The following is a 27,390-nucleotide window of genomic DNA, read 5'->3' on the forward strand; positions in this document are numbered from 1 at the left end:
GAAAGGGTGGGTTTTTCCATCAAGGATTTTTCACCTCCTTGCAAAGAACTAGAGAAAGTGAAGTTAAAAATACCTTAGAGCTCCCCCTCAAAGTGGTCAGTGCTCCTTTAAAATTCAAAAAGGCTTTCCCTTGAGTAACAGACTTATCAGTTTTCCTGAATTAATGTGTCCACAGGAGGCAAGAAACATGTTTCTGTGTTTGAGTGACAGTGCAGATGTCACTGCCAGCCTGCAAATGTTCCCAGCCCTGCAGCCTCGTCCCCAGGAGCTGCCCTGGTAGTGCCCAGCAGCACCTCCTGACCCATCCCTCCCTCCCACCCCACAGGTGGAAATCCTGCAGCTCCAGACTGCCACAGGCACTGAGCTGGAGCTGGACACGAGCAGAGAGCATCAGGGGCTGCGTTCTGGCAACGTGGGAAAGTTATTGAGGCTGTAAAGGACAGTGAAAACTGTATTTTGATTTGCTCTGTAACAGCAAAGAGGGAGGCTGCTCTTACGAGCCAGGAATGAAGCCTGAAGGTGTAAAGCACCAAGGTAATAAGATGTTTGTTCCTCAGCAGCATGCATCATTTGCATACCTGTGTTTGCCATCCTGATTAATTAAGGAAAATCTATGTGGGCTTCTTTTATGATTAACTATGGGATGCACACTTTTATGTCTTCCATCTCATATCTACAGCACCAGGGAAATTTTCCCCACACATCTCTGGGATGTTAAAATATAGTGAATAAACTTTGGCTTCGGGTACTGAGAGAAGCCTCTGGGTACCCCAGCTCAGTGGGGAGCTGAGATACCATCACCACAGCAGCTCTGCAAAACCAGAGCACCACACAGGAAAAAAGGCAGAACACGATGCAGATAAGACAGCATTTCAGATTAAAGGAATTCAGATAAACAGGATTTTAACTGACCTTAGCATTTAGAGGAGTGGAAAAGATCCCCCTGCAGATCACTTCCCATTTAAACCCAGTGTAAGAGCTGAAAGGGTAACAAAACACACACTGCCACAATTAACCTGGAGCAATTGGCTCATCCTGGGGAGGAGCAGAGCTCAGCATGAGCAGCAGCCAGGCCGGTGCCTCTGCTTCTGGGGTCAGTCTGGGAGTGGAAAAATGGATGGACTCGGGTCTTGGGGGCAGGATGGGCAACACCTGGGTCTGTCTTCCCAGGGAGCCTCACCTGGCTCTGATCAAGCACCTCCAGAAATCAGAGGACAGGCCAGCAGCTCTAATTTAATTATTGAGGGATTACTGAGGGAAGGAGCTAAAGGCTACACAGTTTCAAGCAGCTGGAATCTGTGAGGAAGCCATTTCTGGTACAAAACCTGCTGCCAGCAGCTGCCTGAGGTGGCACCAAGCTGAGGGGGGTGAAGTTCATCCTGCATCCCACAGGGCTTGGCTGGAGCTGTGATCTGCAGAGCCTCAGCATTACATCTGGCACAGCAGCACTGTCCCCCAGCAAGGCCACCAGGCAGCTGGTCCTTTCCTGTCCACTTTCAGGTTATAGAAATTAAGAGGAGCCTAACTGAAATTTATAACATCCAGGACAGGAGATTGCACCTTGGACAGATGAGACTCATCCTGCTTCTCCAGGACCTGCTTGCTTGCAAAGGAAGGACTCCCAGGAGCTGCTCTGCCATGCAGCATTTCTGTGTTCCATTCCCTCTGTGGATTCAGTGGGTGTAGGATCCATAATTAACCAAATGTAATTAGCACTGAGCATTTTCATTTCTACCTGAGTGCACATAAAATAAGACCTTTTCCACAAAGGTCTGGTGTGTGGGGAGCTCTAAGGACCTGTGCACACAGAGAGCTGCAAGTGTCTGTACCTAAAATGCACAGCAAAGTGGAGAAAGAGAGCCTTATTAATCCTTAAAAAACAGCCTGAGCAATCAAGAGTCAGTCCTGTGAGAGCAAGACTTTTCTTTTTTAACCCAGCAGTAGATATGAGCACCTCTTGTTTTGATTTCCAGGGTACTATTTGTATATATGAAGTTACATGTCCAGCCTGGAGAACTCCATCCAGTGCAGGCTGAGCCCTCAGTGTCACTGCATCCCACATTTCCCTCCTGTGGAGGGAAATTCAGCTCTGCATGGCACCAGCAGGTCACAGATCTGATTTTGCCTAATATTTCAACAAGTTTCACTTTGTTTTTACCACATGAGAGCATTTGGCAATGTAGTTTTGGGCTTCTGTTCTTGCTGAGCTATCTCCAAAGCCATGGGTGGCACCAGGTGCCACTTGGCTGGTGACTGGCAGCAGTGACATCAGGTACAAGCATGCCCAGAGCTGATCCAGCCTCTGGCTGCAATTCCCCACGGGGCTGACAGGGAGGGGATGAGCATGGCTGGAGCAGCTTGCTGCCTCTGTGCTTATTTATGCACCCAGCTGGTTTGCACAGCTTTGTGATCTCCTGCTTGAGACGTGGGGATCTCTTCATCTTCTTCCCATCTGCCAGGGACACTCAGCTCCTGAAAATTACCTTCCCCCAGCTGGTATCCACAGAAGGTCATTGTCCTGAATAATAGTCTTGGGTGGCAGTCAGGACATAATAAAAGGATGGTAGAGTGCTATTACTTTACATTGTATGCTACTCTGGACATGACTTTTTCCTTCTTTTGCCAGTCCTCCTCCATGCTTTTACCATCTATCAGTCCCTGAAGGTTTATATCAGTAACATCTTGAAACCACTTTAAAGAAAATGGGTTCAATCTTCCCCTTGATCTTTACATAAAACACAGACATCAAGAGGGAGTCCCACGTCTGGGATGAACATACAGAATATGCTGTTTCAGATGAAGTTTTGTGGCTATTAGGATCAGAAAGCCACATGAATTCTCTGTTTGGTGTGAGTGGGCAGGAGAACCCTCAGAAGTTCCATGATCCTGAACTTTTCTGATATTTTTCAGGCCATGCCTAATTAGTACCAAAATCAGAAAGCAAAAATTTCAGCCTGAATTATTTATCACCTCATATTAATAAAATGCACCGCAATACACATCACGGCCCAGTTCACAACAACTGCAGATAAGATTAATCTTTCACTGATGCCATACTCCTTAATATGAAAATATAATTATCTAGCTGAAGAGTTTCTTAAATGACATACTTTCAAACTGGTAGGAGCAGAATTTATCCTTGTGTCTGGTGCCAAGCCAAGTGGAAAAAACATTGGAACAGAATTGACAAAACATGTGTTGGTTCTGTCTATCATAAACATTTCCACCTTACAGAGCCCTGTCACCATTTCAACTCCAACCTGGTCTCAAATATGGATATAATATTTTCCTCCCTCAAATGTGATCCTGAAGAGAATTCCAGAACTGCAGAATGGATACACTGATGGATAAAGTGTTTAGGCTGCAGCAAACCCCCTCCAAGTTGATACACTTACCTTGCTCAATATGGAAATTAAAAGAAGGACATCAGAAATTATTCTTACCTTTAGTTAATTAGTATCTGCATTTGATGTCCATTTACAGATGTGCATGGGAGTAAGCACAAAGTATTTGCTGCAAATGCCTTTGAGGAAAAGCCACACCTTCAGTCTGCAGTGCCTGCAAAGGTCAGTCCCTGCAGTTTCCTCTGGAACGCTACATCCAGAAGATGTGTAATAAACTTTTAGAGTAGGTATATATAAGAATCTCTCTTCAAATTACTCTAATTTTAAAAGCCATTTTTTCCCTTGAAGAAGCTCATAGTGACTACAGGAAAATCTGCCAGCTGTTTCTCTGCTGATCATCAATAATGAACAGTAGAGTTTTAAAGCATGATAGATGGATACATTGATGGCAAGGAGGTTCAGAGAAAGATAAATGCTGCCCAGCCAGTGAGGAAGGCAAGAGAATGAAGGAGGGGATGCAAGTGAGCTTATAAAATGGATTTTCTTGGGGGAAAAATATCCTTTTCAGGGTTACATGCCCAGTATCTTAGAAAAGTAGCTCTGTTGTACACAACATGCAAAACTTAGTATTTTTACTTTTAGTCAATTCTTTAAAGATAATTTCCATTGTATGTTTTAGGCATAATTTCATTGCTTTTGCTTCATGCTCCTGGGAGCTGGGCTGCTGTGGGATGTCCTGTCCATCAGAAACATAAGGCTTGTGTTGGTTTAAAGCATAAATCAATGGGAAAGGTGACACTATCCTAAATGCTGGCTGCCTGATCAGCCTGCCTTGCTCCATGCATCCTTCCAATATATACTTGTTTGAAAAACAATTAAATTTTCCAAATGACTTGCTGTTAATATAAATGCATTTTGACTGTCAGTGGTTCTGCAGTATATGGAACATAACTTTATTTCCACCCAGGGCCTCAACAGAGAGCAGAGAGAGATTAACCAGGATTTTAGGCAGCAAAGTGTGAAATGGTTGGGTCAATAACTTGCCCCCTACTGCTGTCAAAAGCTGGAAAGGGAGCATCAGTGTGGAGTCAAGTGCAGGTCTAATTGTGCTGAGAACTCCAGCCTGGACTCTCCAACTTCACTGAATATTCCTCTCTGTTGCTGTGTAATCACAACAGCTCTGTCAAACCAGCATTAATCTGCTCTCTGCAACTACCCTGTGACAAGAACCATTGGAAAATGGGGAAATTCAGAGTTTTGTATGTTGGAGCAGCTGTAATGACTCATCAGAAATGCCCTGTCTGCATCCCAGGTCTGATGGTCCTGGGATTCACCATCCCACAACTGCACCCCTTTGGAAAGGGCAGTTCAAGGAGAAAAACTCTGCAGGATTATGAATGATCTGCATCCCTCCTGAGGATGCTTTTACAGAAGGCTAACATCTGGCTGCAGGTTTGGAGCCATCTTCAACTCATCTGAATACAAATTGAATGAATGCCAATTATTGTCACCATCACGAGTGATTTAAATATGGACAAGTTCAGCTGATCTTGTCTCAATCTATTATTTAGAAATTTGCAGTCACAAGTCCAGGGCTATAACTGATGCAACAGCAAAGCAAAACAAACCCCCCAAACCCCAAAATGACCCAGGGTTTCCAAAGGAATTGCTGGTTTTACCTGTCCAGCCTGCCAGGCAGCAGCAGTAGCCGGTGACAGGGTCACACCCATCCGCGTGGTTGCAGTCACAACGCTCACTGCAATTAAGGCCATATGTTCCATCCTTCAAGAACAGAGATAAAAAAGCCTCTCACTGATCAGCTTTTTGTTCTGAAATGTGCAAAATCATCTATCATGTCCCTCTTAATGCTGAGTTGCATTTTTTAAATTAACATACAGAGAAGACAGAAACTCAGTGCCTAATGTTTCTATACAGAACCAAATGAGGAATCACTTTAAAAAATGACATTCAAGAAACTGCAGATAACACAGCAATAGCTCTGATAAAATACAATGCAAAGTATAATACATCCAGTTGACTGCTAGAACCCCAATCTGTTCTTTACACTTGATTTCCTCAGACATCACAGACAAATTGAGATCCTCCCCTGCTCTCTGTTCAGCAGAGCTATGGGGACTGTGATTTAAGGTGGTGGAAGACCACCCCAAATTGTTATTTGCACTCACAGGACAAGGCTGGTCACAGAACTCCCCCTGCCATCCTGGGGAGCAGAGGCAGAAGCCATCAGCTGGCCTGCAGGACGCTCCATTGCTGCAGGAACACGTCTGGTTACAGTTCAGACCCCAGCTTCCACTTGAACAGGGAATAGAGCAATCCACTCCTTGCCACCCTAAGGAAACGGGAGAGAGACAGCATCTGGGATGTTTTCATGAAAACAGCAAGACAGGCAGCTGGCAAGCTGCAGCTCTTTGTTTCTAGGAGCAGTTTCTTGGTGTAAATGAAAACTAACTTGGGGTCAAAGACTGACCCTTTCATTGTGACTTTGCAGCTCCATCTCCCAGCATCTCTACACACAGATGGAGGTGTCACAGCCTTGGCTGTAACCAGATTTAGGTGTGTGATGCCTTTCTGGGATCTGCTGGGCAGTCCTTGTCTGTCAGCCTGGAGACCTTCTGACCTACATGACTGCAAGAACTTTTCATGTGATGCTGCCTGTTTCTTACCTCTTTTTTTTTTCTATTTTTTTGAGAGTGCTATTTAATCTAAAGCAGCTACTACACCTAAAAAAAGACCAATGCCATAATTTCTAGCCATTAAGGCTCAAATCTTAAGTACCAGGAGCACAATGACTTTCATTACACTGCAGCTCTGTGTCATGGAGTTGAGCAGTAACTCATGGTTTATACACCCTCATTAAATGGGGTTCTTCAGTGATCCATTAATTCACGTTTGAAATGCCAGATTTTATGTTATTTGCCTCACTTCTGTTTTAGGGCTTATGTATGTCATACAGGTGTAGCTCATGTTGGGATTTTGGGGGAACAGAAGAGCCATTGTTCCATGAAGTGGAGGAATTCTCAGGTGGTTACTGGATCCATGGGATGTGCTCACCACCACGTCCAGGAGGGAATTATGGACACATGTGGGAAGAAAATATGTCAGTCACCTTGGAGCAGGCAAGACTTCTTATTTCCCCAAATAAATGAGAGCCACATCCTGAACCCTGTGCTAGCTCAGGAGACAGAGGACACTGGCACAAGGCTGGGGTGTCACCATGCCAGGGACAGGATAATGAGCAGCTGAGGATGGCAGCAAGGGCAGAGATCCAGGAGCCCAGGACACCAGGAACGAGACCAGCCCAAGGTGGAGATGGGCAGGCAGGAGTCAGGTCAAGGCTGGTGGGGATGACCAAGGCCAGGCACAGCCCAGTGCCAGGGGCTACAGGGCACACAGGCAGTAAGCTGCCCCCACTCCTGTGCCCAGTGGCTTTGGAATCTGGGAGAAAAGAGCAGCAAAGGCCTAAAAACCCAGCAGCCAGAGGATTGTTCTGCATTTCCCCTAGAGATGAGCAGTGTTTCTGCCCTCACACTCAGTTCTGTGACAGGTTTCTGCAGCAGAGCAGAGAAGTCTGGCCCCTGGCTTGCAGTCCAGCCCCTGTTAAGCAGGGATACATGGGAGGACAAGAAAACAGTGAAGCTCCTGACTGCACAGCTGTGCCACTTTCACAGAGGACAGGCATTGATGGCAGAGACCTGTTAAATGTGAATTTTGTTTACCTTCTTTGCAGTAGCACAGCCCATCCACAGGGGAACAAGTGCCATTGTTCTTGCAGTTACAGACCGACGAGCAGTTGGTTCCGTAGGTCCCTGCCATGCAGGGAGTGGTGCAGTCATCTCCCTGCAACCCAGAAAAGTCAGAGTCAGCTGAAGGAATCCGGCATGCAGGAAACTCCCAGCTCGGCACAGGGAAGCTTTCTCTCTCTGAACAGTGAGCAGAGTGTTGTGAGTTGATTGCTGAGTCTTCAGCACTTGAGCAGTCACCGCTGCTTCCCATGATTATGATGCAATTAGTGCTTTGATTGACTTGGAGGAAAGGGACAAGTTTCTGGCATTCATTCAGCAGGAGGTGGGGAAGTTACAAAAACAAACCTCCTAGAGCAGATGTTAGATCATTAAGCAAAACATCACTTACGAAGCACTAATCACAAAATATACAGTCTGAAACCGTGCAGAGATTGCTCTGCGGTTCTTGGAAAATATATTCTAAGAATAGGGTTGTTAAAAACCTAAAGGATCTCGTACGTGCTCGTCTTCCACAGGTTGGCAGAGAGGAAAACGACATGGCAGGTGCATCAGACCTTTTTGATGCGTAGCTGGTACCTGCGTTTGTTTTCAATTAATTTGCATGAGATTGTGACTTTAGGAAGAAGGCAGACCAGGAGTGATGTGTGTGTCAGAGAGACGAGGCACACAGCAGAACACAGAAATGTGGTTTCTGTCCTATTTCTGTTCTAGGTATGGGCAAAGGGAAGGAAAGGAGAATAAATACTTATAATTTACAGAAATATAGAATGCTGTAACACTGCATTCTGGTGTGCTGCATGCACTGATCAGCTTGTGTGGTCGAAAGGATAGACACAGTTCTTACTAATACTGTTCATCTGATACAACAAGGGAATTAAAATGTGAGCACAATAAGGTTTAAAGCAATTGTGGTCTAACCTCACTAATTGAGGTTTAAGCCTTAGTAAACTTACTGAGTCCCACAGCTGGGTCTACATATTAACATATACAAGGTATTTTGGCTTCCTTTTCCTCTGTGTGTAATCCTGACTTTCACATTGCAAATTAGCTCCTAAATTTACTACTTCAGTGAGTCAAACTTAAATAATTTAGTTCTATGCCAGGGAAAGTGAACCTACTACAAGTTAAAAAGTAACTGCATTGCATGGTGTGACCTGTGCCATAGCTCAGGGGAAAAGATATTGGTCAAAATGTATTTTTGCAGGAGAGAGGATTCACTGTTAGATTAGAGGATTCATTTATCAGGAGTGAAATGTGCACCGTGTCAGCTTCCCTATGCTGTGACAAGTACCTCCAGGAGCCTGTATATCACACAGCAGACACCCAGACAGCACAAGGAAATATGAACAGATTTCTGAGCACCAGAAACCCCCATCTGCTTTGCTGGAGCAGTTCTGCCTCACACCACTGTGACTCATCCTATTTTATTTCCTATCTTTTAGGAAAACTTTGTTTCAGGAGGAAGGAAAGGAAGCAGTTAACTGCTCACAAGTACATCCTGAAAGCTTCTGATTTTTGAGTGAAAGCACTGTTTGTAAAAGATGCTATCTTTGACCTTGGTGGAGTAAAACAAGTGCCCCTGCAAAGGCCTGGCAGGAAAAGATGCTGCCTTGACAGGCAGCAAATCCAAAGCAGGCTGCCCCTCATTACCCTGCCAGCATGCCTATGGAATGAGCTCCAGGAACCCGGGCTGGCAGAGGGGCATTCAGTCTCCACGCCTAATCAATCCTCTGCCTTTCTCCTGTGTGTGACAATTAGACAGCCAATTAGTGCCACTTAGGAACCCTTATCCTGTGTGAACGAAACTCCCAACTCATTTCATGTACTACACAGAACTGCTGGTACTGCTAATAATTTCTATGACAACTGACCTTATCTGGATTTGAACTAGTGATCCAGAAGGAAAAGAAAATTCCTTTGAAAAGGAAAGGGGAGCAGTGTGATGTGGAGTTAAAATACCCCATGGGGAGTCACATTCACTAACCACAGAACCACAGAATCATCAGGGTTAGGAGAGAGTGAAGATCATCCAGTCCAACCATCAATCACCCCAAAACCACATTCCCGCATCCTGACACCTCTGAAACACCATCTGGGCCAGGGCTGGAGGCAGCAGGAGGATTCCCAGTGTCTCAGCTGATGTTCTGTGACCACAGAGTGCTGGGGACAGTGCTCTCTGCCAGGCACAACTGGACTGCATTCACTGGTTTTCTGTAATCACTTTGGATTATCCCAAAGAAAAGGGATACAACTCCCTGAAAAAGGGTTGTCAGTCTCTTCTCTCAGGTAACAAGTGACAGGATAATCAGGTGAGGAAATGGCCTCAAGTTGCACCAGGGGAGGTTTAGAATGGATATTAGGGAAAATTTCTTCACAGGAGGAGCTGTCCAGCATTGGAATAGGCTGCCCAGGGAAGTGGTGGAATCACCTTTCCTGAAATCTTTACAAACATTTGGATGTGTCACTTGAGGACATGATTTAGTGGTGAACACAGTGGTGGTGCTGGTTGATGGTTGGACTTGGTGATCTTTGAGGCCTTCTCCAACCTTAAATATTCTGTGATTCTCACAAGGTGACCATCAGGCTGTTTATTCCAAGCCTTTGAGTGTTGGCATTTGCTTTAATGTGCTTGGCTTTATGGACTGACAGATCTGGGCATTCTAGCTGCCCACTATCCACTCACGTACTTTGCAAACAAACCTTAACTGAAAAAAAATACCTGGTTTAATGAGATTTCTATCCCCAGGTTTGACAAGTGAGACCTTCAGAGCTCTCTGAGTGACAACTGCCAAATACACTTAACTTCTTAATTACATAAGAGGAAAATGCACTTGAACTATAGCACTGGCTCTAAGATTTTATTAATTATAAATGCACACCTTGTTATTAACATTTTGAACTTGATTTGGGAGAATGACCTCTGAAATGAAATGCATTCAGGTACTGTTAAAGATATGTAAATTCCACCTCCCTCTCACCACCTGCCCGAGTGGATAATGCTGCAGTGTATGCATCCAGCTGTTAATGAGTTATATATTCTAATAAACTGATTTCAAATTGTGTGTGTTGAATCTTCACTCTTGCAATATGGTACTTTATATTTCTATCCTATTTAGCAAAATTAATCAACAGCTGTGCTCCTTATGTTGATTATTCTTTTTTTTTTTTTCTATTAAGATTGGGAGGTTAATGAGGATAGTGCAATGCCTGGATGTGGTATCCATGCTAGGAAGGAGTAGCTAATTCAATCAAACATATACCCCTGGAAATGTTAAAGCTATTTTAGGAAATTGAGCTATAAATAACCTGGTATTTTCCATCTCTATGTTCCAAATCAGAATGACCCATATGGACATCATAAACTTTCAGAGGTGCTTAATTTTCAATATTTTCACTTAGAAGTGCCAGTTTATCAAAATATCCCCCCAAATCTATCCACTGGGTTATTTCGAATTTCAGGGGTCAAATCTGACTTTAACATAAACAATGGAAAAATTCTTTAGGGAATGTGGGGTGTGGGAAATGCCCTGTTCTGTGTGGAGCAGCAAATTCCTGCTCTCTGCTCTACATCACCCCAGCCTGGGAGAGGCCACCTCAGTGCCACCAAGGACAGGGTGTCCCACACTTCACTCCTGCTCAGAAATTACCACTGAGCCTCTTCTTGTTTGAAATGCAGGCCTGAGGGGAGCACCCCAACATGGCAAAGATAGAGGAGGGAAGCTACAATTCCTGGGACCCTAAAAGTCCCCTTGAAATCAGAATGGATGGTGGCAGTGACCTCAGCAGACCCACCTATGACTTTCCATGCCTATAAACACTTCAGAAACTCGCATTTTTGCTGGACTGAGAGCCCTTCCCAGCACCCCGAGAGCTTTGGGCATCCAGTTCTTGTTATGGTTAATTCTCCCCCATGGATTGAGGGTGAGGTCCAAGGAACCAAACTCCATTAATAACTCAGGCTGCCAGCTCACATCCATCAGCATCAAATATTAATGGACTCCGAGGGCCACAGCATCCATCTTTCTAGATGGCAGTCAATGATCTGTCTTGTTTCTGTTCAGGGAGAGGGGAAGATTTTCCTCCACCAAAATTATTATTGTTCAATATTAGTAGAGCTTAAAGACACATTGCTGCCTTAGGTGTTGGCTATGTTAACAAGCTCTGGCTGCTTCAGAAAGTATTTTCCCCGGATTAATGTTACCCTAACAGGTTACATTTCTTGTTTCTTTTAAAAATGCATTCCTGCTATAAGCAGTGATCAACTCCCTTAAAAATCCTTTTCTGGTGATCAATACACAAATTTGTATTTATTCCTGTGCATTTTGGATTAGGACTTCAAGTCTGAGAAATGCATTTTGAAAGGGAAAAAAAAAAAAGGGTATTCCAGAACATAAAGAGAATTAATAACCTAGCATTGGTCAACAACATCCAGCAAAGTTTGCACCCACACCCGGTCTGTCACAAAGTTTGCTATTTAAGGATGTGAAATTAAGGATTTCAGAAGTAGCTACAATGTACAGGAATACAATTCCCTTGGAGGGCTGAAGTCTGGTTCCACTGAACTCAGTGGCAAAACAGAAAATCAATTTTCAAGGCTTCCGCAATGCAGAAGAGGAACAGGATGTTATTGAACCTGGCCTCAAGTTTGCATGACAAAGACCTGGTGACAGCTTTGCTCTGCAGGTTTAACCTGCCAGGTGCTGAAATTCCTCAACTCCCACAGGTTACTGGGGGCGACTGACAGCACTGAAAGGCAAAATATTGGAACCTTTGGTAATCTGCAGAGGGACTCCTGCTAATCAGAGATTTCTAACACCCCATCTGATCCCTCCCTCGCCAGGCTGGGCAGGTGGATCAGAGGTGCAGCCCCTGGCACCAGCCCAGGGATGCTCCACGCTCGGTGCCCAGAGCACTGAGTGGAAAGGAGGGCACGGTGCAGAGGCTCCTGTGTGTGCTGATCCACAGATCAGGGAGGCCAAGTGCTGCTGCTGTTTGTACCTGAGGCCTGTGTGTCCAGATAAGCTGATCAGTATGGATTTAGCACCTACAAATGTATATTTCTGTGTACACACAGCACGTGGGACACCGGTGTGCTGGGACATGGTGTCTGTGCACTGATGCACATCACAGATACACTCCTCTATATTTACTTATTTAATTGTGACATTTACAATTAACCCAAAGTGGTTCTCCACAAACATTCCCTCAAGGTAAACATATGGTATCCAGCAACACAAACTGTCAGAACAAACTAATTTCCTTAATGGTGTTCAGTGGAAATTACCGTGCTCTTCATCAGCAGCAGGGGGAAACTTTGTACTTCCACCGGGCTTGTCCTCCACCCTGGACTCAAACAATTTATTCATGACCTTACTACACAGCATCTTTAGTTTTCCAGACATAATGATGTCCTCTGGCAGAATTCCTTTCCCCTCTGGGTGTTACTAATTACTCCCTGCAGAGGCTATTATTGGTGCTAATGAAAAAATGCAGTAAAACCTTGGGGAAGGCTCCTGTGCCAAGTGTTCCGTGTGCAGGTGATTGCTGTGACTGAGCACTGACAAAAGTTCCTTTGCCCACCTTGTAAGGGGATGTGATGGAGCTGTGCTGGGGTTTGATGCACATCTAAAAGGACAAAATGAAACCACCAGTGATCTTATTCAGCCTCCTTTTCCCTGTGCCCTTTTCATGGGAAAGACAGGGGAAGGCAGAAAGGATGGGAAAGAGTTTTCCTACCCTTAAAAAAGTGACTTTACAGCTCATGACTCATCCAAAGACAGAACCATTGGCAGCTTGAATGCCAGAGTCTTTCATGAAATCATCAACCCCTCCAAGAGCCATCTGTAAAGCTTTCCCCAGTCTGCACCCCGGTGACACTGCAGTTCTCTCAGCAAAACACGGAGATGCCAAGCACAGATCCCTTTGGGAATGAGCAGAACTTCCCCTTTGCTTCCTATAACCTTACAGGGATTTACAAACCTTTACAAATGGATGTCAGCATTTTATGTCACCTCTGAATTTGTGCTAATATGCTAATTCACACAGTAAATTTCACAGTAAATGCCAAGCCCAGAATTACTCAGCCTGATACTAATTCTTGAATTTGATGACGGATCAGAAGTATTCAGCAGAACATGCACACAAACAAAATGGAAACTTCATTTGTTATAAAGAGAAGGTAAGCAAAATATTATAAATAATGTCAATTTTAAGTACATACAGTACTTTATTAGATACAATTTAATTTTACTTTACTGATCATAGTCTTTGCTAGCAAAGCTCTGAGCTCTGAGTGAGAGGGGAGTAAAAGTCCCACAAAGTAACTGTAGTTGTTATTTTCCAAACTGTACAAAATGTGGTTAAATTTCATGGATTCCTTTCTCATAAACCCAAATATATTTGCTGTGGCCTGTTACAGGCATAACTCACATTACTCCCTCATTAAGGCCACAGAAGAGCCAGGACCATTTGTTCTCATTTCTGGCCTCTCAGTCCCCAGAACCTCTCACTGCCTGTCTGGGTTGTTCTGTTTCCCACTGCACAGCCCCAAAATTGATATGAGATGCATTAACAGTATATCTGGGTAATTGCTACTTAAAAAAAAAAACAAAAAAAAACAACCAAAAAAACCCAACAAACCAAAAAACCAAAACCCTATGGTCCCTGGCCTACAAAGGGTTTCAGAGCAACAATTATCCATCCATCCATCCTCCCAGAAGGGACCTTTCCCAACCCATTGCCCAGGCACCTTGGGAATCATTTGTCACAGCCACAGTTTGGGAGAGCCTTTGCATAGGATTTGGCTGCCTGGGGGATAATTTAAACCTATCAAAATGGGAGAACTTGTGCAGTCCCCCAGTCTGGACACCCTGCATGTGGAAAACTGGAATTAACTGGACAGGGCTCATGGTTCCCAGCCCAGCAAATCCCAGGTTTGAGGGATTTTTTTTGTGGAGGATGCAAGGATTTGTGCATCTCAGGAGTAAGGCACTGCCTGTTGGCTCAGGGTCCTCTCACACTGGGAGTCCACTGGAAGTTCATCTTCTCCAGTGGAGGGTGCACAGACTCTCACCACTCTCCTGCCCTCCAGCAGCTTGGCTCCAACGTGCTCCATGCAGCCAAAAGGAACAATGCCCTGGCACAATAAAACTGATGAATAAAAGCAGCAAATCCTGGCTTTGGGAGGGTTTTTTCCCCTCCATGAAATCCAGTGAAAACAAACACAAATAAAACCTTCATTAAAAAAATTGGATTTTGCATACTAAAAGCCAGCAAACCTGAGCTGGATTTCTGTCAGCAAGCATTATAATCCCCCTCACCACCAGGGAACAGTTTTCTAGTTTGCACTAAAACTATGCCCAATACCAGTCAGTTATCTGCAATTTAAAAAATCCATTCCTACAGCACCAGTTACCTAAACATGGTTATTAAAAAAAGGAAAGAGAATTCAATAAAGAAAGCAGGCAAGAAATCCCACCCTCCCTCCCTCTTCCCGTAAATCAGGGCAGCACTTGCTGGCAAAAAAAAATCTAGACTGACTTTACAACACTTGAATATCTGCCTGGTTTAGTATTTAGGCTTAACTGCAGAGCCCTTTAGTGTCAGCAAGGCAATGAATACAGCATCATATAATTAAATGTATTCAGAAGGAAAGTAGTGTGGAGAGTACAAAAGATGATCATCAACCTCTGAACAAGAATATTTTTTTATGCAGTCAGCACTTTTCACCTAATAGAATATCACAAAACACATTTATCCAGGAGGGACCTCTCCAAACTCAGGGAATTGGATTTAGACTGGGTAAACCAGGTAGATTATCAAGGCAGGTAAATCATGTCTGTACCAGAGGGATTTCTCGTGCCCAGTGTGGGGTCAGCTGGGAAGCCAGGTCTTCTCTAGTTAAAGCAATTTAAACCTGGAATTTAAACCTGGAATAAGGCCACTGCAGATTTATTCAGGCGAGGCAGGGAGCAAACTCTCAGAATATTTTAAACTTAACTCTGGGGAAGCTGTAAAGAGTCAAACATGTGTGGGGATCATTGCTCTCACTATAACCAGCTTTGATCAGCTGCTGTTTTAAAATGCTCCGAAACATATGTCCTGATCACAATTAAATATCCTCAAAGGTAAAATGGCCCAGTCATCCTGTGCATTATTTCAAGTTAGTGAGAATTATTTGCATCCCTGAGAAGCACATCTCTGGAACATCTCCATGATGTGCCCAACAAGCTACTCGTGTCCAAACTGGGGATGGAAGGTGGCTAAATGTCAAAATTCCAAACCTGGTAAAGAATAAAAAAACCCTGAGTTTTTGGCCTTTTTAAAATAATGCATCAAAATTGGGGTTACCACTGTGGCAAAGGAAAGATTTTGACACGTTGTGTGCAGTTCCATCGTTTCCTTCCCCAGATTTGGGCAGAGCAGATCAGTGGCTATCAGGAGCCTTTTGGAAGTACAGATTAGCATTTCAGTGCCAGACAGTGACCTTCAAAGTGGGAGCCCAGAGCTGCCTGTCAATTCTGCCCCAGCTATTTAATGGAAATACTTTTGCCTGGAAATTTGAGATGGTTTCTGGTCTATCCACACAGCCTGAGTGTCACAGTCCAAGATCCACCTTGTAAAACAGCTGTGGCCTCCTGACTTTTTTGCAGTAATAAATGTGGGTTCTGGCTGTCAAGTCTGAACAGTTCTGCAAAAAGGACATCAGCTAAAACAGGAAATAAAAGGCATCATTTATACCTTCAGCCTCTATGATGTTTTCTGGCAAGAAGATCCACAGTTTAATTATAAATACAAAGGAGAAGAAACATCTTTATCTGCTTGCTTCAAACCCACTGCCTGATTTTTAATTGGGAAACTTCTTATGCTGTGATAAGTAGCAAGAATGCATTCCCTCTTCCCCTTCCCCCATGGAGTGAGAGACCTCTCACATCCCTACCCTCAGTGACCCCTTCTCTAAGCAAAATCATCCCACTGTTATTCCCATTTTATGGGAGCCATTTCACAACTTAATTACGCATTCTGTGAAAAGCACTCTCTTTGTTTTTAACCTGCTGTGCAATCATTTAATTGGTTGGCCCTCGTTCCTGGGTTATTAGAAATAGTAAATAACCATTCCTTGTTCATGTTCTGTGCACCATCCCCAGTTCCACAGATCTCTATCATGTCCCTCCTCAGCCATCTGTTTTCGGAGCCGAGTTCCCGCTCATCGAGTGACTCTCTATAGAAATCGTTCCATATAAAAGATGATCTTTGTCACCATTTCCATTCTATCCTTTGTAAGCAGGAATCAGCCGAGCTGTGTGCAGTAATTTGAGACTTGGATATACTATGGATTTACACAATACCAAAAAAATGGCTTTTCCATCCTGTTTTATTCTCATCCTGATCATTCTAACTATTCTGTCAGGTACTCTGGATTAGTTTCAGTTTTTCAGGCTCATTGAGGGGTTGAGTTTTTCAGAAAACTACCCACAGTGACTGCCTGATCTCTTTCCCTGAATAGCAGGAATTAAATTAGAACTCATTTTTTGTGTATTTACTTAACATTATCTTCCTACCATCTATTACTCCACATTGTTAAGTACTGAATTTCAACATATCCAGTCATTCAGGAACAGGAATCTTTCCCCAGATTTGCTACTGCCTTGACAATCCCCATATTTTTGCATTATTTGCAAACTTTCTTTTAGACTTCTTCCACAGCTGTATTGTGCAATTAAGGACAATGTCCAAGCACAGCTTTAAACCAGTCCATCAGTGCACACCTGATGTCGTGTCCACACCCCAAAGGACTGAGTCCAGGAGGAGTTAAAAGTGCTGGAAACAGCAGGAATTCTCCTCTGGCCCCTTGCTATGAGCACTGGAGCCATGGAAGTAGCAATGTGGATGGAAAACACAAAGGAACAGGGCTGATGCTGCCAACAGCTCTGGTGGACCTTGGTGCTGAGCTGCAGGATCCACAGCTGAGATTATCAAGGACAAAAACCAGCATCTAAAAAGGAAAAGATGTCAGGTCTAAGCTAATGGGTGTTTGATGCAATTCTGAAAAGCTGGTAAACAACCAGGTTACCACACACAGTCAGATAAGAGAGATCCCCTTCAAACTCTCACAGATATTCCTAAATCAAAACCCTATGGCAAAAGAGTTTGAGATCTGGTAAAATTTCATTTGCTCTTTGGCATAAGAAAACAAAATTAGGATTTTTCATTTATACATGTTTGATTGTGAAAGACAAAGTCTTTGGCAGTACAGTTGCACAGAAATAAAATGCAAAACTAACCTATAATTTAAATCCTGTCCTTAGGATGTTTTAATGAAGTCAGTTTACAATTTGAACTACCAGGAGAGACAGCTACCAACACTTTCATGCACAGAACCATAGATAGTGTGGATAAAGATATATACATTTGGAAGCCTAATAGATGAAAGGAGGCACTGCTATTGGCAAGCAGTTCATCCCTCTGCAAAATTCAGATCAAATAACTCAGTCTGAGCAGAATATTGAGCTCCACTGGCTCTGAATGAGGCTACAGGAAGAGAAATGCAATTTGACACAGCCACATTGCCAATTAAGGATAAAACACATGAAATATGTCAACTAGCAACAAAGGCAGAGGCTTTCAGGCTTTCTGTACCAAGTTGGTTCCTTTGGACCCACTTAGGAAAACTTTGGAGTTATTCGGGTAAATAAAACTGCAGCAGAGCCCAGTAAAAGTAAATACGAGAAGAAAGAGAAGACCTGGGACTTGCTCAGAGTTCTTATCAAATTATAAACTCTGTGTGTGAGTGAATACCTCCTCATTAGGAGAGGCAGACACTGAGGCAAACCCCCATCTTGTGTACCTGGGACAATCCCACGAAGGCAGCAGTTGTGTTCAGGTGAACTTGGGCTGGCAAAGCAGAATTTGAGCTGTCACAGACAATTTCTGGAGCTTGTGCATTGACAAGAGAGTGAGCAGAGAAAAATGAAATGGAATAGCTCATAAAAGGCTCTGAAAAGTTCCACTGAATTCAAAGAAAGGGCTGCAGTTTGCACAGCTGAGCGGGAGCCACTGTGTCCTGTGCATCCAGTGACCTTGTTAAACACTGCGGTACAACAGTTCACCGGCTCTAAAGCATCCACCAAATGCCCTGAGGCAGGAGCAGAGCCTTTGTTCCTGCCCTTGCAGCCGGGTGCTGACAGGGGCACTGCAGGCTTTGGGGAGCACAGGGCACTGCTGGCTTTGGGTAGCACAGACAGGGGCACTGCAGGCTGTGAGAGCACAGGGCACTGCAGGCTTTGGGGAGCACAGGGCACTGCAGGCTGTGACAGAGCACAGGGCACTGCAGGCACTGCTGCTCCTGCAGAAATCCCTAATTGGTCCAGAGAAGCTCGGGGGGATAACAGCACCAGGCCTGACTGACAGCACTGATATGAAAACCTCTATAAAACTGATATAAAACACTGATATCAAAATCAATAGGGGAGCGGCTCGGTCTGAATGCCTGGAATACACAGGTGGCCTCCCCATAATGATCTTCCCTGTTGGCACTGGAATGGAGATTATGTCCTCCTGTAATTCAGCAGAGCCAGGAGAATACATTTGTGAGTAGCTCCTGAAATCCTGGCTTAGCCCACATCCAGCTCCCTTGCACTGAGGTGATGTCCATTGTTCCCTGAATGACGTGTGGCAGTGTCACCTCACAGCTGGACTGAGTTTCCAACTTCACCTGCCATTTGGGAAAGGTGCAGGACAAGCTGGGTGGCTCACAGTGCTCATGAGGGGTGCTGCTCCAAAAGCTCTCAGTACCTGTGCTCTTTGTCCCCAGAAAAAGCCCTAAAGGGACCTTGAGATGGATCACACAGCCACGTCACCAGGCTTGACCTGAAGCAATGGTTTGTGAAGGGAAAATGGTAAAAAGGCTCAATGTGCCAGCAAATTTGCTGGTGGCTGCTGATAGAAATGGGGATTGTGATGTACACACTGATCCATAGGGAGCTGGACTGAGACCAAGTCATTCCATGCAGGGCACTGCACAGCCAAGGGAAGATCATTCTCAGTCTGTACTGATCACACCGAATAGTTTTGGGATGAAAAATTTTATAGTCTGTTATTAGCCCAAATGGACTACAAAAAAATCAAAGCACAGCCATTGCATACACAAAAGTATGTTCTTTTGTATGCGCTGAGAAGTGGGTAAGAAAATTCAAATGCCATCAGTGAAAAGGGACAGGAAGGTGTGATTCAGAGGCAGTTTTCATCTGCTCTGTGACGGTGCAAAAATCTTGGTAAGTGCAAATGATCTGTGATCGGCTCTATTTATGTGGAAAATGTACCAAAACGTTGTGTGTGAGATGTTTTGATTTCTGTTTGCAAACTCAGGCCTTCCAACTTGCAGCCCAGATAACAGGAAAACTTCTGTCCAACGGGAAAATGTCAGTTGCTTCATTTGAAAAACATTTTCCGAGCTCACTCTTGGATTGTATGGAACAGAGAGGCTTTGTTGCCTGCTTGAGATCCACTTCTTGTTCCGCATCTACTTGTGAAGTAATTTGTAAGCTTCAAAAAACAATCAGCTGAGCTTTCAGACTTATCTGTATCTAGAAGATACCAAGAAAATGCAAATTCAAAGGAGAGTGCATTCCTCAGAGACCAAAACCAGGAAAGAGGGATCTGGCATGCAGCCATAGTTAGTGTAGGGGGCCTGGTTGTGTTGTTCTGGCTGACTGATTTTTATCTTTATTCACTTTTTAAATACCAGGTGAATATAATTTTTTACTTTCATCATGGTTTCCCACAGCACAGCTACATCTTCCATTTTTTAAGGTTACTTTAGTTGAATTTCCCATATCTCTGCCTCTCACATCACCTCCAGACCTAAAACTGACAGTGATATCTGTTATCAAAGAGACTGCATTTCCTTCTTGCTGGCTTTCACAAAAAGAGCCTCTCAAAACTGCTCAGAGCACTCTGAATCTGCCAGGTTTCTTTGGTGACTCTTTGGCTGCATCTCACTGCTCCCTGTATCCGAGCAGGGACTTTCCCTTTGGAGCTGTTTCTGGGATCACCAGGACAGTCCTGGCTGGCTTGGTCTTTCCCCTGTCTGTGCCTCTTTACTTCAAGGGTAGCTGAGGAATTAGTCAGGGCTACAGTGGGATAGTCCCAAACTTCTTAAAATTAGCTCTGCTAAGAACTTTTGGATAACTGAGATGAAACAAAGGAAAAAAAACCCAATAACCATGAAAGAGTTCAAAGGCTGGGAGAATTGAAATCAGTTTCTTCTATGTCTTGACTTAATATTCAACTTTTGCTCAGGCAAAACCCTTCTCTTTTTTAGGGAATGAGATCCATGGTACTTTGAATCTAGTAATGCAGTCAGAGGATCAAGTGAGTCTGAGGTCCCTGAGCCCACCTGAGTGTTCTTGGCCAGGTAAAGCATCAAAGGAGACCTGACAGCAATGCTGCAGCAGGGCAGGAGAGGCCAGGGGACTGAGGATAGAAATCAGTGGCAAACAAGGCTCTTGTAGCTCCACAACTTCCAAGACAACTTGTTTTACTTTCATTATCAATTAATAATTCATGCCCTGCCAGCTGCAGGCCATGCTCAGACCCACCTGCACAGTGAGGGTGCCTCTCCTCGTCACCTCTGCCTCTGCTCCTCGCCCTTCTCTGTGGGTTTGAGACGTTGGCTCATGGACACAAATGGGAAACCAGAGAGGAGAAAATGCATCTTCCCCCTGCACCAGGGTAATTCATGAAACCAGACCCTGCAACCCATTCCTGTTGCCTGTGATACTCCAGTTAATTGGACAACTGCTGTGCCAGGAAACCTCTCCCCCACCTACAGCAAGTAAAATTTATACTGGTGGCTGGTAACAAGAACATCTTGATAAAATGGTTGAATTTATTTTATACCTAGAAATGAAAAGAGCTCTTAACAAAGGGGGGTAACTGATATGCTCGGTAAATCAAGGATAAAAGGACACAGGCTCTATTGAAGATTTTTCCCCTCGTCTTTTCTTTTTAAACCTTTTGATGAGGTGCCCTGTTGCTCTGCGATGAGCTTCTACTGAAGTACTTTTGGAATTATCTCAAAGAGAAATGGATCATTTAAATGAGTTAAAGCCCCCAAACCAGATCCTCTATCTCCAGCCTTACGTCCATTTTTTATAGTAAGAATTTTGTGAAATTTATAAAATAATTTTACTACTGAACCACAGGCTTATAACACAAAGAAGTCTCATCCATTTTTCCCCCTGCTTCCTTGTGAAGTGGTGAAGAATGATACATTTAGAATAAAGATGAAAGTTAGTATGTAGAAGAGAGGGAATACTCTGATAAATTTGTACCTTGTGTGTTTAGAAAACACCTACAGGCAATGATGCTTCCAGTTTCTCCAGACCTGCCTGGGACTTGGGTCCTTCAGGGAAAATTCAATTGAAGATAAGATAAGGTGCTCCTCTGTATTTACTCTGTTTTTTTTTTTTTCTTTTAGACAACAGAGAGAATTTTAAAGGTGTAGGACAGGAGAACAGGCTTCCACTTTCTTAATATAAAGATTGTTTTTTCTCTCCTCTATGCTTTTTTCAGGGAACAAGAGATATGGTGTGTGCCAGAAGGAAGCCTGTTAGAGCTGGAATATTCAACAGACTGGACCTCTAAGTGTTTATGACCTCTAAAGGACCATAATCATGGTCCTTCTCATTCTATGGAACAGTAAATTGGTCATTTTACTCAGCGAGTAGGCACAGAGCAGGCTAAGACTGGTCTGAGTCTGTGTGTGGGTGTTTGTACTGACCAAGAGATTATCCATTGCAAAATTTGGTGTGCATTTGCTGTGCATTTGAATAGCTTTACAGCACTATAATTTATACTTATTTTTACTAAGTGCTCGAGCTGTTCATTGTGTGCTACAGGGGCTGACTTTTACTCAATGTGCAGGTAGGTTGTAAAGTTTTACTCTGATGTAAACCCTGGGAACAATTTGTACCCCTATGGTAGAGAAAGCATCATGTTGAGAAATTCAGGCATGCCAGACAAAATTATGGACTTACAGACCCAAATGAAGCCTGTGTCTCAGTACTTAAGTGCCCAGATTCCCACTGAGCCCAGCCAGAGTTCCATACACATAAGCACCTCTATATGGATATATTTGAAAGGCATTAATTGTGCTTTAAAAATGCAATTTTGATACAATGCAAACAGAAGATGCAGATACCCATAGATGCACAGCACTGGGATAAATCTTGGAAAGCTTTAGGGAATCCAAAAGTCATTCCAAAAGCTGAAAACTCTTCTAGTAAGAGATCACCACTGCTGCAGTTTTCATACTTTGCAGCATGTGATTGGCTTGTGTGGGATCTACCAATATAGTGAAGAAATAGAGAAATGTCAGAATGGATTCTTTCATTTTGGTGATGAAGTGCTTGCTCTGCTTGCCAGCACGCAGGGTTCAATAAAAGCAGACAGGTCTTCAAAAAATAGCAGCATAAATAGATGAACTCTTTAAAGTAATATAAGTTCTGTCATCTGGATGTGAAATATAGACCTAAGTGCCCGCCGAAGTACAAGCTGACCACACATTCCACAGAGAAGTGTTCAAAGTTTTCTCGGAGTGTCTTGGGCTGAGAAATGTTTTAACTACATCTCTCCTTGCCACAACACACAGAATGCAAGCATTTGAAGTTAAACCCATTTTTCAAAAGAAGAAAACAAAGCATCCATAAAGAAACAAAGGCATAGCACGGGATGAGGTCTCTAGATAGCCACTGCTTTCAGGGAAGCTGCAATTAGCTGTGCAATGGAGAGGGTGAGGTTACTTGTATCTAAATAGCATTTATAATGATTTCAGCAGCTAAAATGCTGATAGGTACGTGCAGGGGGTTGGTTTCAAGATTTTCTTATGAGACACAGGTCAGGATTCCTGTGGTCTCCTGTCATATTTAATTCATATCCTCTGGCCTTCTCTACCATGTTTATTGAATTACAGGAATAAAATTCAATGAACCAAAAACAAAAGAAGAGAGAGAGGACATGGCAAGTCCTGCTTTCTTTTGTGTCCCTCCTGCACACCTGAGTTCAGTGGACTTATAGGAGAACACGTTGGAGGAGAATTTGGAAGGAGGGGGAGGTACAAGTTAGTATAACCCCTCTCACCATCCCCATAATTGCATCCAGATAATTTATTGCAAGCAGCAGCCATTTCCACATGGGAGCGAGGATCCAATTTCTACCATTCAAGACTCTCCACTGGTGCTTTTTAGGGCTGATCTGTGCACTCCCTGTGTGTGTTTGCCAGGTTCCTTCTGGTCACAAACGAGATGGCAGCAGAACAGCTTTACAGAACCATTCTTCAGAGGAGCATTTTGGCAATTCATCACTTCAGTGCTAAGAGGAAACCCTCAAATATGTTAAAAGTCCCAGTTGGAGGGAAGTGCCCTCTTGGTGTGCTTGTAATGATGATTCCCTGCAATCATCTGAGTTAAACTGACACAGCCTTTATCCTCCTTTACAAGTGGGATGCAGGAAACAAAGCATTCCCAACAGGCCTGTGGAGCAATGGGGAGTAGGTCTGTGATTTTGGGGAGGATTTTATTGTGTCTCCTCTACCATTATCCTGTTTTCATTGCCTCGTGTGCTGCCTCCAAGAACTGCCTGGTTTGGGCTGTGGATGCCTCAGCCAAATCCACACCCAGGTCAGCAAGGTGGTTCAGAACCCACAGAGGTAAAACAGAGCCATCCCCAGGGGATCCCAGCAGCACCCCACACAAATACCCTGATACCCAATAACAGCTTTACAACACTGTCATTTGGGTTTGGAGACAGACAGATGCAAATCTGCTCTTGAGTCCGACCCAAAACATTTGCAGAAAAAATAAGACAGAATATGTTTTGAAACTCTATCCTAAACTGCAAGCTCACCACTATTTAGCTTGGGCATTTTAATTTTTGGAAATGTCACAGCTAATAAATAATGTATTTTCTTTAAGCTACCATATACATTTTTATTTTACAACTTGCATCTTCTTAGATTTTCAACAATTAAGTGTTCTCCTCACGTACATGGCAGCCTATGGGATGGCTGCCTTTTCACTTAATACATTTAATAAAGGTGACCAGATGCTTTGTGTTTTTAATGGCTTGTTCTGCATCCCAACAAAATGTCCCTGTTTTGGCTACGAGAGCAGATGATTCATCCTGAAACCCAGCCCAGCTGCCCTGACACAGGCAGGGTGAGTTAAAAACCCACCATCTGTGCTGGAGGAGTGGGCAGGAGGAGTGCTTTGTCAGGAAAACACTGTCCTTCCTTGGGCACTGCATATTCCAGGCAGCCAGTAATCCCAAATTCCTGTGGGTCCAACCCCTCTGCCTTTGCAGATGAATTCAGCAGTTATATCCTCTCTCCCTCCATCTTCCCTTCCTTTCCCCCTCCCTGAGCAGCCCCTCAGACTGCTCTGCCGTAGCGTCATGTGTAGATCAAACATTGCTCTAAAATGTAAGACGCTGCTCCTGGTTTTATTCTTTCCAATTATGTGGCAAAATTCCTGCCCGTGTGGCTGCCTCAGCCAAGCCTCATACTTGAAAAAGCAAGAGGGATTCATTTCTGGCTTTTGTGAATAATTAGCTGTGCCCAGCTCTGCCAGAGGACACATCCTGAGCTCGGGACCGCCTCGCCCAATTCAAGGGCAGAGCTCAACCCCCAGGCAAAGCTCCCCTGCTGCCTCAGCAAGAGCCAGGCAGGAATATCTGAAGGGAAAGCCTGGCTTGGGGTGTGTCATTGGGATAAGGCACTTCCCGCCTGGTTCTGGCCCCACAACCTTTTCTAGCTCACTCCTCCCTGCCCGGAGCATCCTGGCAGGATAACACCCTGGGGTGGGAGGGGAAGGTTCCCAGCAACTTTTCTGCACAGCCTGTGTTCTGCAGCACTTGAAAGAACCATTGCAGCTCATCTGGCATGCACACGAATGACAAATATGCTTCAGAGGCAATAAATTAGCAATTTCAAGGCTTTACTTCCCCTCATGGACTAATTGCCAGAGATTATAGTATATTATGTGAGAGCAATGATACTAATGCCTAAATATGCTTCAGTGATTATAGAGCTATCCTCAATAACCAAGCTGTTTAAATGTCAATGCAAGAAAGCTCTTTATTATGAGATTAAATATTATTTTGAAGCAATGCAATAGGAACTTCCCAGGCTTTCTGCCTCCACTAATGCTGCCTTGGGGCAATGTATATTGGACAAGGTATGCTTTTTAAAAATGTGTACAGTAAAGGGTCCCTGAATGCTTTTGTGCTGCAAATTTGGACAGCATTCCTAATAAGGAGGAGGATCTTGGCATCTTTTTATTTTGTAGCTGTTACTAACATGCTGCTGCCTTCTTCCTTCCTCCATTTGTGTATCAACTACTGTATAGAGAAGATAAATTCTTTTCTGTTTGTGGAGTTGGGAATCAAACCTGAGACCTTCCCCTACCACCCCCTCTAAGTACCCTGCCCCCATCTCTAAGTACCCTGCCCCCATCTCTAAGTACCATTATCTTGCACAGATGCTTTTGAGTCCAGCCCCTCACACCTAAATAAATCTGTTAACACCTGGCACTGAGACAACTCCTGGAAATTGCACAGCTCTGCTGATGCCAGTTGGAGATCACAAGCTCAGGTGTGGAATTAGAATGAAGAGAGGCAAAAAAGTCTTTGGCATCCCACTAATCTCATACAGGACCTTCCCACTACGGATCCATCCCAGCTGTGCAGCCTGTCCCTTGATTTCTAGTGAACTTAGTAATTATAACTTATAATTGTTATAATAGTACAGAAAACATAGACAGGCCTGTGGGGACAGATCATGTAGAATGAAGGACAGAGGAAGCCAACTTTTTGTGAAGTTTGATGGAATTCTCTCTTTAAAGTATTTTTTTTCCTTTAGGAAGTATTGTTTCTTAAATACAGCCTGCATTTCTCCTCTGTGGTGTGCTCCTGAAGAGGAGGAGCTTCACATACAGATAACCAGGGAACTCCTGGCAAGAATTCCATTCTGCCCAGCCTTAGCAGGACTGGACTCCTGGATCCATATCCCAATACTTTCTGCTGCAGCCTGGCAATTGTTAACTCTGAAGTTTTGATGTTTTCATCTTGGCTGGTTTCTTTCATCTTGGCTGGTTTCTTCAGCCATTTTATATCTCAACTATAAAATGCAATGCTTGTTTACCTCAGAATGTCTGAAGCTCTTTCTGATGCTCGGTAAAAGACACCTGCCACACAGGCTCAGAAAAGACATAAATTGCTCTATCATTTGTAACATTTTAAAATATCTTCATCTATTAAAATCACAGTGTGACTGACAAGGAACATACTGAATGGCCATGAGAATTCTTTCTCTGCTCTTCCAGGCAGACAATAATCTGACATCTTTTTTGTTATGTCTTGACTTAGAATATACTATGGGAAAGCATATCTTTATCTTTACCTTTATAACAGTAATAAAGTAGAAGAGATATGTTAACTAAACAACCAGCAGCCACAGATTGACACTGCCCAGAGGACAGCAGTGTGGGCTAACACAGAATGGGTGAAAATTACACATGCTTGGCTGCCTCGATGCAAATATTATTTCAAATCAGATGAAACCCCTCTTTTATTTTTTGCAGCCACTTTATGCAAGGCCTCCCCACGCCCAGCCCCACTCACCATGAAGCCTGGGGCGCAGATGCAGCTGCCAGTGATGCTGTCACAGTCGGCCCCGTTGTGGCAGGGACAGGGCACCTGGCAGCCCTCGCCGTAGTAGCCCACGGGACACGTCTCGTTGCAGTAGAGCCCAGCCCAGCCAGCCTTGCAGCTGCACTCCCCAGACAGAGGATGGCAGCTAATGAAGAGACAGATGTTAATGAGATGTGGGCAGGAAGGAAAAGCACAGCCCAGAACATTTCACGTGTCACACTATGAGCAGGACAAGCTTGGAAACTCTTTAGGGTGGTGGATATGAGCAGCTGTAGAATTCGGGACATGAATAGAGAATCTGGTGTTAAACAGCCCAGCATTTCCAAACATTTGGGAACTGCCACAGCGCTGGGTAGTGTACACCTTGAAGTTTATGCTCTTCCATTCTCAAATCAGTGTGACTTCGATTACTGGCATCAACCACATCATTAATCATTACAAGCTGTAGGACAGGTATGTGTTGCACTATTTGGCTGTAATGCAGCCAGCTAAAGAAGTTCAGGGATAGGAGAAGTTCCAGTGGGTGAAGGAATGTAATCAAGAGAGCTGTGAAGATAAACCTGAGTTCAAGGGCC

At 44.0% G+C, this 27,390-nt stretch overlaps 1 protein-coding gene across 7 annotated transcripts in view; it reads right to left on the minus strand.

Moving 5' to 3' along the window:
- Positions 1–27,390, minus strand: part of MEGF11 (multiple EGF like domains 11) — a 267,348-nt gene that overhangs the window by 45,814 nt on the left and 194,144 nt on the right. For all 7 annotated transcript variants that reach the window (XR_010347592.1, XM_064388956.1, XM_064388959.1 and 4 more), the window contains 4 exons: positions 26,786–26,960; positions 7,082–7,202; positions 5,531–5,694; positions 5,024–5,126 (listed from right to left, as the gene is read on the minus strand). Coding sequence is in view for 6 of the 7 variants with exons in the window: in XM_064388956.1 (XP_064245026.1) it covers positions 5,024–5,126; positions 5,531–5,694; positions 7,082–7,202; positions 26,786–26,960 (563 nt within the window). In the remaining variant the exon portion in view is untranslated. The remainder of the gene's footprint in view (positions 1–5,023; positions 5,127–5,530; positions 5,695–7,081; positions 7,203–26,785; positions 26,961–27,390) is intronic.

Source organism: Passer domesticus, chromosome 14 (genome assembly GCF_036417665.1).
Source record: "Passer domesticus isolate bPasDom1 chromosome 14, bPasDom1.hap1, whole genome shotgun sequence".
Taxonomy (NCBI): domain Eukaryota; kingdom Metazoa; phylum Chordata; class Aves; order Passeriformes; family Passeridae; genus Passer; species Passer domesticus.